Below are 14,782 nucleotides of genomic sequence, written 5' to 3'. Positions count from 1 at the left end.
GCTACAACCCAACGCACCGACACTGGAAGAATGGCAAGGAACTGTTCATGAAATCTGCAACATGGAGAGACTGACGTTCGACTACAATCAGAGAAATTTAAGAGATGGTGGTCAAAATGGATTAGATATATAAGATTACGGAGACCTGAACTGCTTTAAGTACCTTTATCACATGGCCTGACGTACCAGATTATTGAATATTGGGATAACTGAAAATTGCTGTCGGTAGATCTGGATGGGAAATGAGGAAGTGTGACATCCGTTGTTCAATTGTTCGTTTTACACATTGTAAAAAAGAAGAAAAAGGAGAGTAATAGATGAGAGATTATATGATAGTGCAATTATGTAAGTGCTTGATTCTGTTTTGCGTTGTGTGTGTGTATAATTGTACTGACTTTACCTTGTATGTTTCTCCTTGATAAAAATAAAATAAAAAAATAAAAAAGCATTGTTACACATTTTAATTGGGGACCTAATAAAATGGGTCCATGACCAGGCATAGACCGATTATTGGATCCGATATTCAGCATTTTTCTATTTGTACCATACATTTTTTTAAACCGATTGCTGATAAATACACACATTAGTGAGAGTAGAGTAAAATGTAAAATGATTCTGAAAAGATATTTTTTGCAACATTTGATTAAACATGTTTAAATTACTCAGATATTTTACTTAAGTTAAAGTAGCAACATCACAATACTTAAAGAGACTAAGATTATAATTATCAATGTGTTCTATCTATAATAATTATTCATAATTTATAAGTTGATTTATATTTTATATTGATAATGTGAATCTGCAAAGTAACTAAAGTAATAAATAAATGCTCTTAGTTTCACTGGTTGTTCAAAATATTTTTTCCTGCAATTGTTCGGTTCCAAATATTGATTATCGGTTTCCTTCATTACTAATAATCGGTATCTGTAACAGCCCTGAAAGAAACATATCAGTCGATCCCTATCAGTGACCCATTCTGGGTCCCAACCCAAAGTTTGGGAAACACTGCTTTAAAGAATGAGTATGTGAATATATTTTGGTCCTTCTGTTGAGACATCAGTAAATGTCTCATTTATCCAGCGAGTTAAATCTTTAGAGAAATCCTCTTACTGCTCTGCAGACAGTCAGCCAGCTCCTCCTGCTTCATTCTCCTCAGGAAGTGCAGTGTGATCTTCAGAAATGCCTCTCTGCTGCTCCTCCTCTGCTCTTCATCTGTACCATCCAACCTCTCCTCATCCTCCCTCTTACTCTCCAAGCATTCTGGGTAATCTGAACTCAGAACCTTCTGGATCTTCTTCAGCTCGTTCTTCACAAAAGTGACAATGTTGTCCTCCAGCAGCTGGAACAGAATATTATATGAATGACTCAATCAAAGTCAAATCATGAAAGCAAACATCAGATCCATGTTGGACAGACTGACAATCCACTGGTCTAAAAAGTGCAGCATGGAGATTATTGTGAACACAATAGATGTAAAAGTAGTTGTTGTCCATGTACAGACCATAAATATGGAGTCCAGGTGTGTTTGATGCTGCTGGGCAGACTGACCACTGGGAACCTCTGAGCTCTCCTGGTCCACTCTGTGGAGGAATCATGAAGAATGAGCTCACATTATGTCTGTCCACACAGAGACAAACACAAGGTAAAGGTCCATGAAAAGGTTTAAAAACTGGTCTGGAGTCTGATAAAAACATCATCATTTCTTTTCCATCATCAGTTTGAAATCCTCACCTTTGATCAACAGAGTGGCGGCCATCTTTTAAGTCTATAAAACGATCATTAGAGCGATCACTCTTCATGGACACACAGCTGGGTTCAGGTTGTTTCCTCCTGATAGAAAAACAGGATCAGTTCTGCACTGCACCCACAACACACTGAGACAGAACCAGTGACTGAATACACCGACTGTACACAGTGTATTTGTACCCAGGGAGTTCTTGGTTAGGATTTCTATAAAGTCAGTGTTTGATTTAGACATGTTTCACTGTGTATTTTAAAGCTGTATCAGTGCAGTGTGCAGTATAGGCGGGGAAATGATGGAGTGCAGTGACCATATCGGTCCAATTAGGATAAAAAGAGGAACAGACGTGGTGTCAAAGCAGTGAGTTTCTATAAACTGCTGCAACTATTTGTTCACTGTGAAACTGAGGCTGTTGTAAACTGACACAAACCATCACCGTCCATTAAAAGACATTTTAAAACATTTAAAAATAGAGATTTCACAACTGAGAGTCTGATAAAAACACATCATTTTATTTTCATCATCAGTTTGAAATCCTCACCTTTGATCAACAGAGTGGCGGCCATCTTTGAAGTTTACAGGACGACCCATAGAGTCATCACTCTTCATGGACACACAGCTGGGTCCAGGTTCAGGACAGTCTGGTCTCTGATGGATCCTGATAGAAAGAAATTCATTAAAGCTCATATATTCAGAAACATTGTCACTGAATCAAAGACTTTGTGAAATGATGTATAATTTGAAATGTTTGAATACAGGGCTGGACAATAAGAACAATGTCTTCAATTACTGACATTATGGACGTGTTACTGAACACAATTTACTGATGTCACACACTTCAACACACTGTCTGAATTCCATATAATTAAAGTGAGAGCAGCTACAACATCTAACCAGCGAGCAATCAGCTCCCAGTCCAGTCCAGAAGAGCAGAATGTGGAACTGGTCAGACTGGAATGAATCAGGACAAACATCAGCAGTGAGCAACATGAGGAAGGAAATCTGCTCTGATTGATTCAAACACATGTTACTGTTACATTTCTCATTATGAAGCTGAATGTTTCTCCTGATACTGATTTGAGATCAGATTGTCCAGCCCTGTTTGAATACTGACAACTACGTACTTTAGCTCAGATAAATGTCTTTGTTTCAAATGGAGAATCAAAGCCTTTGTGACATGGAGAAGAGTCATGGACAGTTAGAGATCCTCATCTCACCTCTGAGCTTTGGTCCTTGTGTCATGTTCCCCACACAGAGTGCTTTTAGAGGGAGGGACTCCCTCCTCTCTGTCCTCACACTGATTCATAGCAGAGCCCACACCTTCACACAGACACAGCAACCTGCTGGGAGAGATCACACATTATTCCCCATCATTCCTCTCAGTCACATGACAAACACACACAGCTCTGATTGGAGGAAACGGCTCATTCAGCTCAATACTAAATCCACTCATCTGACAGTTTCCATGGCAGAGTAGAAATGTTGTTGGCACTTTGAGCTGCAGTATCTAAGAAATGACATTCACAATGCTCTTTAGTCTGTGGGGTTGGTTGAAGACTAGAGGAATATACTTCATGTTGCTGTTTCACTTCTATTTGACTGACTTTGAAAAGCTCCTCAACAGTTGAAATGTTGCTCTTTTTCCAAGTCTACTATATCCAGTCAGAGCATGCAGTGGCAGCTCGTCCAATAATCCAAAATCAATCCTGTTACCTTGGCAGCTGCTGCTGAATTCACATCCACATCAGCTCCCAGAGACTTTCTACCTTCATCTGTAGAGGAAACACTGAGAGCAGAGCTGAAAGCATCAGTCCAATCACTGATCAGCACTGAGAACTCATCATCACTCATTCATCCTTTACATCAGTGGTTCCCAACCTTTTTCTATCACTGAGTAAACTGACGACCCCTGACTGAGGGACATATTTTATACATATTTCATATTATATCCAAATCTGTACAATCAACCCAAATATTGAACTCAGTAACTGCAAGAAGTTGAAGTTGATTCTGATGAATTCTGGAAGTTTTTATACAGTTTGTCTGTGTTATGTATCTTTTATCATTGTTTTTATCATAAATACTTAATATGCTTATCTCTTCCCTGATGTTTGGTCATTGATCTATTAGACAGTTTACTTTACATTGACTTTTCTTCACAGAAGTGAACCAGATGCTGAGATATAGGCCGACCAACAGACCCCCCATGAAGCTATGGTGACCACTAGTGGGGGTCCCGACCCTCAGGTTGGGAACCACTGATTTACATCATTTCTCCTGTAAAACTATCAGCTGCTTCTCCACTGATTGGCTGCTTCTCTCTGTTTCCTCTCAGTGTCAGTTGAATCCCTTTGGCTTGTTGGACTGTTGCTCAGACTAAAGAAGCAGTTAGAAAACATGACTGTGAACTCTGGGAACTACTGATGGCCTTTTCTCATCACTGTCACACATTGCAAACTAATCAATCCATGGATCAATAGTGGTTTGTTATTGGCCAGAGGAGATGCTGCTTGTTCTCATTGGTCAGTGTTGAGGAAGAATGAGAGCAGAAAGCTGCCATCAGCTGCTCTACTTCTACTATCAGTCCACTAGATGGCCTCATGGAGCTGCATTTATCTGACAGCTTTACTTCCTGCTTACTTTTCAAACATGGGATCAGTTTATAAAATAGAATTCATTATTTTACATTCAAGCAGCCAAAAGTATTTGAAGTAGTTCATATTGGCTCCACCTGCAGCAACTCCAACATTAAAGTAGTGATTACATGTTAATGCATCAATAATAATCATCCACTAATATAATAATACAACACTGACAGAGGCCATTCTGTACACTGACTACTTTCACTTTACATACTTCAACTACATTGATAAGGTGAGCTCATAAAGACAGACAGAAATCATACAGTGAGTACTCTGAGTACTGTCAGTGAGTACTCTGATTACTTTGAACAGTGACACACTGACAGTAAGATGGAGGAAACTCTTCCTCCATGTTGGTTCTCAGTTGACTGTTAGTAGAGTTTTCTGCTCTTTCTACTGAACTAAACTAACAAGATGAACAAAGAGTCATTGAGGAGTCAAACAGTGAAAAGTGTCTCTTACTAACCTTCACATGGACAAAAGAAGAAGCTGCGACACGACGAGCTCACAAAGTGAAAGTTACCTGTGGACAGGGAGTGGCAGTGACATCACGGTTGTCAGGGCAACGGAAGGTGTGGGGGATGGGAGTGAGATAAGACTGAGTGAGTGTCTACAGAGAGAGACTGGGAGCTTCAACTACATTGTGCTGATAATACTTCTGTAAGTGAGGAACTGTTTTAATGCAGCACTTTAAGTTGTAATGGAGTATTTCTGTAGTGTAGTATTACTACTTTTACTATTCTCAGCTTTGAACTGTTGGTCAGACAACATTGTGTCACTGTGGGCTCTGGATGATTGTAACGGGCATTTCATATATTTTAGATTAATGACAATAATAATTAGTCACAGTCCTTCCTCAATAGTTGAAATCAGCTCCACCTGAGCAGCTACAACAGCCAAATACAGCAGTAATAATAATCTAATGATAGAATATAATATAGTGTAACAGCTGTAGTTCCTTACTCCCCCCAGGGTGTCCTGACTCAATCCTCTGTTCCTCTAATCCAAGTCTACAGGAGGACGGACTGGTCCCTGAGGCCTCTGGTTACTGGTTGAGGGTCAGTCCCCATACTGGGGTCAGAGGCCCGACCCTCCACCACAGGGAGCTTTAAACCTGCCGTGTCGTGGGGTCAATCTCTGTGTTCAACCCCAGAGGAGAAGGCCTCCAGCTTGGTTTGGACTCACGTGTTGATCCCACTCTCTATGATCTCTTCTAACCTCTGACACTCTCCAGTTTAAAGGATATCACACATACAGAAAGGCAGTTCTCATCATATATGACCTCTGTACAATGAACATATACAGATATCAAACATTTCTGATGCCCACCAACATACAGCAGACAGAGGCCCTGGAGAGGACTACTTAACTCACCTGGAGGATGCTGTATTCCTCGTACACCAAAAGGAAAATGGAATAAAATGACGACAAACAAAAGTGTTTATGAGAAATGAGTCTGTCTCTTTTCAGAGGCACAAACCTTGGACAGACCCCGGCTCTAGGTGGGTGGAAGAATTGATCTTCTTCTATAACTGAGAAACATTGGCTCGAATCAAATGTGGCTGCTTGTTTTTCAAATCTCTTTTTTTTAAATCTCAATAAGAGGGAAAGTGTTTTTATGACTCAAATATATGAAGAAATATTCAACTTTGAGTCTTAACTGACCTTTGTTGGTAAAAACTTTACTTTTCTTTGGTCATCGTGGAACAAATGTACAAACTTTGATGAGGTTTTATGCTCATGGTTGTATTTTATGGACACAGAGTCTTATAGATCAGTACTCACATGCAGTCTCATGTTCTTTAAAGTTCTCATGTTCTCATTATCATTGTTCCCTTTCTTATCAACATGTTTGCTTTTACTGATTATTCCTCTGCTGAAGCTAATGGCTTCCAGATTATTCACTTTATTTTATTGTTGGCACAAACACATATTCATAAATCTTCCAATCACAAACCTTCATTTTTAGTCTTTGACTAAACATAAAAACACGTTTGTACTCTAAGAACAAGAAAGCTTGTAAAACCTTCAATGTATCTCCTTTATTCCATTGTTCTTTAATATTCTGTTATGGTCAGTACCATACTCCAGTAGTGTCAGTGTTTCTAGTGTCTTCCTCTGTTTGTGTGTTGTGGCTGTGGGACTCGTCTCACTCTCACTGGTTGCCTGAGGACTTGACTACCTGCTCACCTGTCTGACTGCTCAAACCTGCCAGCCTTCAACTCATCAGTGCTGCAATATATCAACCCTGGTTCTTCATGCGCCCCCTCCAGATCCTTGTTTCAGCCTGTTTGGTAGATACTCTCTCAGCCGTCAGGTGAAATGTATGATGTGTGTTTTCCTCGTGTTGGCGTTCTTAACCTTGTTTTTTCTGTGCCTGAGGATCATCACCTGCTCTTCAGCCAGCCTGCTCCTTCTGCACACTGCCTCCACCCTCCGCTCCACTCTGCCTAGATCTCAGCCATTATCCACTCACCACTGCCAACCGGAGCTTCACCTCACCATCTCATCAGCCACCAACTAGTTTTACAATAAAGCCCTATTTTGGTCGTCATACTCAGTTTGTGTTCTGCCTGTGGGTTCCTGTGTTTAACACAACATGTTCTTGTCCTCATGTCACTGTGATGTCTCCACGGTGTATGATTTCTGTCTCTAAATCAGAATCAGAAGTTTTTACACATACGAGGAATTTGCCTTGGTGCATCGGTGCATAAGAATCCCAAACATATAAATAAAGACCGAGAGATCTAAAGCTGTACAAGAATGACATTTACAATGTGCAAGGTAGGAAAAAACAGTAATGTAATGCATATATACAGGGTGGGTTTAGGAGTCAGTGTCAGTGGGGGGGTCCGGGCCTTGTTAATGAGGACAGCTGCAACAGCAACAACAAAGTGGAGTGATGAAGAAGAAACACTCACAGGTCAGTCTCTGTGGTCTTCATGACTGTATTTATTAAAGTTGTGGGGCAGGAAACAGCAGTTTCTATACATATTATACATTATATAAGGTGACGTCCTCAAACCCAAAGATATTCAGATCTTCATTCTGATGGTATTTCTTCAAACAATGAAGCTATTATTCAAATAAGAAGTGATTGATTGATTAGTTTACACAGAAGTGATTCATGAAGATCCAATAAAACAACCTTTTACCTTTTGAACCAGCTGGATCTGCTGCACGGGCTCCGTCAGCTCCAAACAGGACTGCAGGGTCTGAGCGAGCTGCCTGACTCCATCCTCTCCTCCACCCACAGAGAGGGACGCTGGGAAACATCACACACAGCTATTAATCACTTAGGAAGCGTAATGCGTTTGCTCGTCAGCAGTTGGGCCACGTTACCTATCAGCTGGTGCAGTTTGTCCTCATCCAGAACCACGGCCTCCACTCTGGCCGTCTTCTTCTTCACCACCATGACTCCGCCCTGAGTGAGTGAGGAGCACCAGCGCTTGCATTCAGTTCATCAGTGTAAAGCAACATTTCCACATTGTAAATGGCGTTGACTTTAAATACGTCAACCTCTATAAACCCTCACTCTCTCTCAGACAATGGATCACATTACAGCCACACAGGGTTGTGTTTGGGCAACAATCTGCTGATAGGAAATGTATTAAAAAGTCTCATTTTAGGAAAACGGACACACCACCATATGGATCAAATCTGAGTTTCAAAAGGTTTTTATGGAAGCAGAACAATGAATGTGTGTCTGTGTTTATCCTATAACATCCAACATCAGAGCCAGTTTGTCTCCCCAGCTGGAGGTTTAAACCCAACAATCAATACAGCCGATTAGAGAATGGATGCAAGATCACAATATGACATTTCAACAAAAAGCTTTGCTGTTAGAAATAGAAAGGATTAGAAACACTTCCAACAATTACTATATTAAAGAGCTTTTTTGAAATGAATGCTTTTAAAAATAGAACTTGTGTCTGTACAGAGCTGCTAGAAAGTTTTCAGATTATTTCTTTATTCAATAGGAAATCACTTTATCAATGAAATGAAATGAGAGATCTTTAGGGAACAAACTGGCTTGGAGAGAAAGTTCCCTAAAATAGGAGCAAAAGTCCAAATTCATCAACATTTGTGCTTTTCCACAAACTTCCTGCAGTTCTTGTGTTCCCTATTTAAAGTCCATCAGCTGTTCTCTAACTGTTACTGTGTATGCATTTAATATCAGATGAAATCTCCAGAAACTCACTCAGTCAATCAGTTGACTCACTGACAGAAAAGGAGCTTGCTGATGTTAGCTGCTAACTATTAGCTCGTTAGCTGCCTGTCGCTGACTCTACGTCCGTCATTCAAATGCGACACAGACACAGAAAACCCCGAAGCAATAAAACAATAAAACAACTCTCCCAAAAAGAGCCGAGCGCTTCACTTAAAGAGGAAAGTTCAATAGAAGAATCATTCACCTCAGTTCAGCATGTGCTTCACTCTCAGCTCCTCAGCTGCAGCTGGAACCGGATGTCAAGCTGGAGCACACAGCCTTCACTGCCGGGACTTTCACAATAAAACCAGGTTCAACACACAACAAAATAAAAGCACAGAGATTCAACACATAATAATATAAAATCAGATACATTCAACAAATAAAATAAAATCAGATTCAACAAATAAAATAAAATCAGATTCAACAAATAAAATAAAATCAGAGAGATTCAACAAATAAAATAAAATCAGAGAGATTCAACAAATAATAATATAAAATCAGAGAGATTCAACAAATAACAAAATAAAATCAGAGAGATTCAACAAATAAAATAAAATCAGAGAGATTCAACAAATAAAATAAAATCAGAGAGATTCAACAAATAAAATAAAATCAGAGAGATTCAACAAATAATAATATAAAATCAGAGAGATTCAACAAATAAAATAAAATCAGAGAGATTCAACAAATAAAATAAAATCAGAGAGATTCAACAAATGAAATAAAATCAGAGATTCAACAAATAAAATAAAATCAGAGAGATTCAACAAATAATAATATAAAATCAGAGAGATTCAACAAATAAAATAAAATCAGAGAGATTCAACAAATGAAATAAAATCAGAGATTCAACAAATAAAATAAAATCAGAGAGATTCAACAAATAACAAAATAAAATCAGAGAGATTCAACAAATAAAATAAAATCAGAGAGATTCAACAAATAAAATAAAATCAGAGAGATTCAACAAATAACAAAATAAAATCAGAGAGATTCAACAAATAAAATAAAATCAGATTCAACAAATAAAATAAAATCAGATTCAACAAATAAAATAAAATCAGAGAGATTCAACAAATAAAATAAAATCAGAGAGATTCAACAAATAAAATAAAATCAGAGAGATTCAACAAATAAAATAAAATCAGAGAGATTCAACAAATAAAATAAAATCAGAGAGATTCAACAAATAATAAAATAAAATCAGAGAGATTCAACAAACAAAATAAAATCAGATTCAACAAATAATAAAATCTGAGAGATTCAACAAATAAAATAAAATCAGATTCAACAAATGAAATAAAATGAGAGAGATTCAACAAATAAAATAAAATCAGAGAGATTCAACAAATAATAAAATAAAATCAGAGAGATTCAACAAATAAAATAAAATCAGAGAGATTCAACAAATAAAATAAAATCAGATTCAACAAATAAAATAAAATCAGAGAGATTCAACAAATAATAATATAAAATCAGATTCAACAAATAAAATAAAATCAGAGAGATTCAACAAATAAAATAAAATCAGAGAGATTCAACAAATAAAATAAAACCAGAGAGATTCAACAAATAAAATAAAACCAGAGAGATTCAACACATAATAATATAAAATCAGATTCAACACACAATAATATAAAATCAGATTCAACAAATACAATAAAATCAGAGAGATTCAACAAATAATAATATAAAATCAGATTCAACAAATAAAATAAAATCAGAGAGATTCAACACATAAAATAAAATCAGAGAGATTCCACAAATAAAATAAAATCAGAGAGATTCAACAAATAAAATACAATCAGAGAGATTCAACAAATAAAATCAAATCAGATTCAACAAATAAAATAAAATCAGAGAGATTCAACAAATAAAATACAATCAGATAGATTAAACACACAACAAAATAAAAGCAGAGAGATTAAACAAATGAAATAAAATCAGATTCAACAAATAAAATAAAATCAGAGAGATTCAACAAATAAAATAAAATCAGATAGATTAAACACACAACAAAATAAAAGCAGAGAGATTAAACAAATGAAATAAAATCAGAGAGATTCAACAAATGAAATAAAATCAGATTCAACAAATAAAATAAAATCAGATTCAACAAATAAAATAAAATCAGATTCAACAAATAAAATAAAATCAGGGAGATTCAACAAATAAAATAAAATCAGAGAGATTCAACAAATAAAATAAAATCAGATTCAACACATAAAATAAAATCAGAGAGATTCAACAAATAAAATAAAAGCAGAGAGATTCAACAAATAATAATATAAAATCAGATTCAACAAATAAAATAAAATCAGAGAGATTCAACAAATAAAATAAAATCAGAGAGATTCAACAAATAAAATAAAAGCAGAGAGATTCAACAAATAATAATATAAAATCAGATTCAACAAATAAAATAAAATCAGAGAGATTCAACAAATAAAATAAAATCAGAGAGATTCAACAAATAAAATAAAATCAGAGAGATTCAACAAATAAAATAAAACCAGAGAGATTCAACAAATAAAACAAAACCAGAGAGATTCAACACATAATAATATAAAATCAGATTCAACAAATAATAATATAAAATCAAATTCAACAAATAAAATAAAATCAGAGAGATTCAACACATAAAATAAAATCAGAGAGATTCCACAAATAAAATAAAATCAGAGAGATTCAACAAATAATAAAATAAAATCAGAGAGATTCAACAAATAAAAGCAGAGAGATTCAACAAATAAAATAAAATCAGATTCAACAAATAAAATAAAATCAGAGAGATTCAACAAATAAAATAAAATCAGATAGATTAAACACACAACAAAATAAAAGCAGAGAGATTAAACAAATGAAATAAAATCAGAGAGATTCAACAAATGAAATAAAATCAGATTCAACAAATAAAATAAAATCAGAGAGATTCAACAAATAAAATAAAATCAGAGAGATTCAACAAATAAAATAAAATCAGAGAGATTCAACAAATAAAATCGGAGAGATTCAACAAATAACAAAATAAAATCAGAGAGATTCAACAAATAAAATAAAATCAGAGAGATTAAACAAATAAAATAAAATCAGGGATGTTGGAAAACGCTCAATTCATGATTTGATATCATTCATATTAAGATTGAAGATGAAAAAAATCAGACAAAAAACATATTCTGTATCAAATATTTTTATTTCTGAGGAACAAACTGATGTCTTTATGCCTTAATACCACAATTAATATATATATATATATTATCTAATATGTTAATATTTCTATTCTTTATTTAACTGAACAATAAATCAATTTTGTGCAACATTTCAATCAATTAAATGTATTATTTGTATAGCAGCTTTCACAGTGTTTCACAGATGATTGACAAGCTGATGATAAGACAGAATAGAATACAAACTAGATAAGGTAGATTCAGAATTAAAATATAAAGATAATTAAAGCTGCAGGTGTGTGAGTTTATCATGAGTGGACCACAACCTGAAAATCTCATGTAAATTAGATCATAATCACCACACAAGGCTTACTTTCTATTGCCAGTAGGTGGCGATATCACTGACTATATATTGGCATGTAGATGAGTTCAGGGCCGGACTCTTATTAAACATGAAGTTTGGTGGAGATTGGACCATGTATGCTGAAGTTCAACTTCCTGTTTCATGACAGAAGCTGCAGATACATCCAGATATGTTACAGAGCAAACTAGAGTCTGTGGGAATGGACCTTGGAAAAACCTCACTTCTTTAAATGACCGAGACAAGTTATGCATGTTAGAGCCGGCGTAGAATTGTGACTGTTTCACAAAGAGGCTTGAAGAGCAGGCCGTCCCTCGCCATATATATATATAACAGAGACTTGGAGAATATACTTGGAGAGGTCAGTTTTAATGAAAAGATGCTGTTTATTGTGGAGTCCAGAGGAAACAACTGGATGTGTAACATTTACAAGAAGACCCAAATAAAGAACATCTGTCATAGACAGCATTTCACTAAGTTCATAAAGTTTCTTCTCACTCAATAACTCCCAAACTGAGATTTTTCAAGGTAGTCTGGTGATATTGCAGTTCAGTCAAATGAGTTCAATTTATACCCTGAATGGGCAATGTATCTCAGGAGTGAGAAAATACATTTATGCCCATTTAAAGCTGTAATCTATAGCTATAATAATGTAACATTTCCTCATTAAACAGTGTATAAACTTTAGAGCTATGTCCTATATGTAGTTAAGTTGTGTCCCAAATTGAAGCAGTTGTTCCTAGCTCGTTCCACTTTACAGGAATTTGAGCTTTTGTGTCAGACCAGCTATTCCAGCTATTTTTCCCTGTAATATCTAAAAAAAATGCCACAAGATGGCGACAAATAGCCACACTAAAATAACCTGTGATAGCAGATTGCCTCCAGCCCTACTGCCTGCTGCCAATGAACACCTGAAATCAGTTCAAGCAATCACTGCGCACACACAGTGTCCCTCTACAACTGTCTGTAAAGACACCATGAGGAACAAATATCTCAAAAAAATATATGTTTTGTACTTTATTCATAAGCAATGCTGCTGGATCCCTCTTGTATTTGTTGTTGTTTTTGTTCTTCTTCCGTTCTCCGCTATAATGTTGGTGCAGCAAAAACTAGGCTTGTTGAAGATGAACTGCCCCTCACCTGGAAAATGGACGAGATCAGGCAGCAGCAGCAGGAGGAGGTGACAATACGCTGCAGTCAGTTTCCAGCAGCCTTCAAAAAATAAACACAAAGTCACAGAAATATTTACATACCTGTAGTTTCAGAATGAGATTTATTGCGAGGTAGGTTTTTACACATACGAGGAATTTGTCTTGGTGCAATGGTACGGAAGCGTATTGCATTCACTTGAAAATGTATTTTTTGGTTTGTTTTTCTAAGTAATTATTTCTGTTTTTCTGAGTAATTGTTTTTGGTTTGTTTTTCGGACAATTTTTTTTTCTGAGTTTAGAGAGCATTTGAAACAAGTTCAGTCAAGTCTTACTTTGATCTGGGTTTAAGACACTGGGAGATAGTCCGGTCTTTGAGTCATATAGATGGTTTTATCATTAGTTTGTCGACTCTATGCAGGCACCTGAGGACTTTGCGGTTGTTCTGAAGGAAAGCCCATTCAGATCTGCTAGACATAGCAGTGTTTGTCCAGGATCAGCTGGACAGATATGGCATGCTCCATGGATACAAGATGATGCATTTGAAATGCATTCAGGCTGGCTACATGGTGACTCAAGAGACGATCAGGAGACTGCTGAAAATATTGGATCTGCACGGTGTGCAGCTGAGGCGCTGGAATCGCCTTCGGCGGCGTATGTACCAGAATCCAGGCCCAAACTTTTTGTGGCATGTAGACTCGTATGATAAACTCAAACCGTACGGGATCTGCATCAATAGTGCAATAGATTGGTTTTCACAAATGGTGATTTGGCTACATGCTTACTCTACAAACAGTGATCCCAAGATAATCGCGCAATTCTTCATTGATGAGGTGTCATCAAGGAATGGAACTGCTGCCCGAATTCGTTCGGACCTCTGAACTGAGAATTGATACATTGAACAAATGCAGATGTTCTTGAGGCACGATCATCTGGACAACTTTTCGCACAGATGTTATCTGTATGGATCGAGCAATCACAACCAAAGAATAGAGAACTGGTGGGGCTTTTGAGGGAGGCAGCAAGCACAGTTCTGGATGAACCTGTTCCAAGATTTAAAAGACTCAGACTCCTTTTCTGGTGACTTCCTAGACAAAAGTCTCATTCAGTTCACATCTTGAAATAATAGAGGTCAGAACTGCAATACGTTTATGTTGTTTTTTTTTCTTTTGTGCTATATTATGTCAGAACAATACTGTGACACCTTCTTAGTGGTTAAAGTTAATGTTTTACTTCACCAAAAGCAGTAGTACCACCCTGTGTAGTGGGTTAGTTTTAGTGTGGTGTTACTAATATCATAGGCCTACTGATATAAGTGAAAAGAGCTCACTCCATGTAGGCTTTATTCAAAACCTTACTAAAGTGAAAGGACAGTATTATCAGCAGTATATATTCAAAGTACTTAAAGTAGGAAAAGTATGTTCCCTGTCAGTGTTCTGATGTTTTTAATTGCATGATAGTTTACAATTGCAGATGTTTCAGTTGGAGCTCATTTGATCTACATTACTGG

General features: G+C 36.3%; 1 protein-coding gene across 1 annotated transcript in view; it reads right to left on the bottom strand.

Moving 5' to 3' along the window:
- LOC127359923 (NACHT, LRR and PYD domains-containing protein 3-like) overlaps positions 1–5,805 on the bottom strand; it is a 57,155-nt gene extending 51,350 nt beyond the window's left edge. Inside the window, exons 1-6 of the mRNA XM_051394253.1 lie at positions 5,758–5,805; positions 2,959–3,081; positions 2,283–2,399; positions 1,732–1,830; positions 1,502–1,580; positions 1,111–1,339 (exon numbers count right to left, since the gene is read on the bottom strand). Coding sequence (XP_051250213.1) covers positions 1,111–1,339; positions 1,502–1,580; positions 1,732–1,830; positions 2,283–2,399; positions 2,959–3,047 — 613 coding nt within the window. The 5' untranslated portion in view covers positions 3,048–3,081; positions 5,758–5,805. The remainder of the gene's footprint in view (positions 1–1,110; positions 1,340–1,501; positions 1,581–1,731; positions 1,831–2,282; positions 2,400–2,958; positions 3,082–5,757) is intronic.
- Positions 5,806–14,782: the final 8,977 nt, after the last annotated feature.

This window comes from Dicentrarchus labrax, unplaced genomic scaffold (genome assembly GCF_905237075.1).
Source record: "Dicentrarchus labrax unplaced genomic scaffold, dlabrax2021, whole genome shotgun sequence".
Classification (NCBI taxonomy): Eukaryota; Metazoa; Chordata; class Actinopteri; family Moronidae; genus Dicentrarchus; species Dicentrarchus labrax.
Note: the sequence above shows the minus strand (reverse complement) of the source record. Positions and strands in the feature narration are given on the sequence as shown.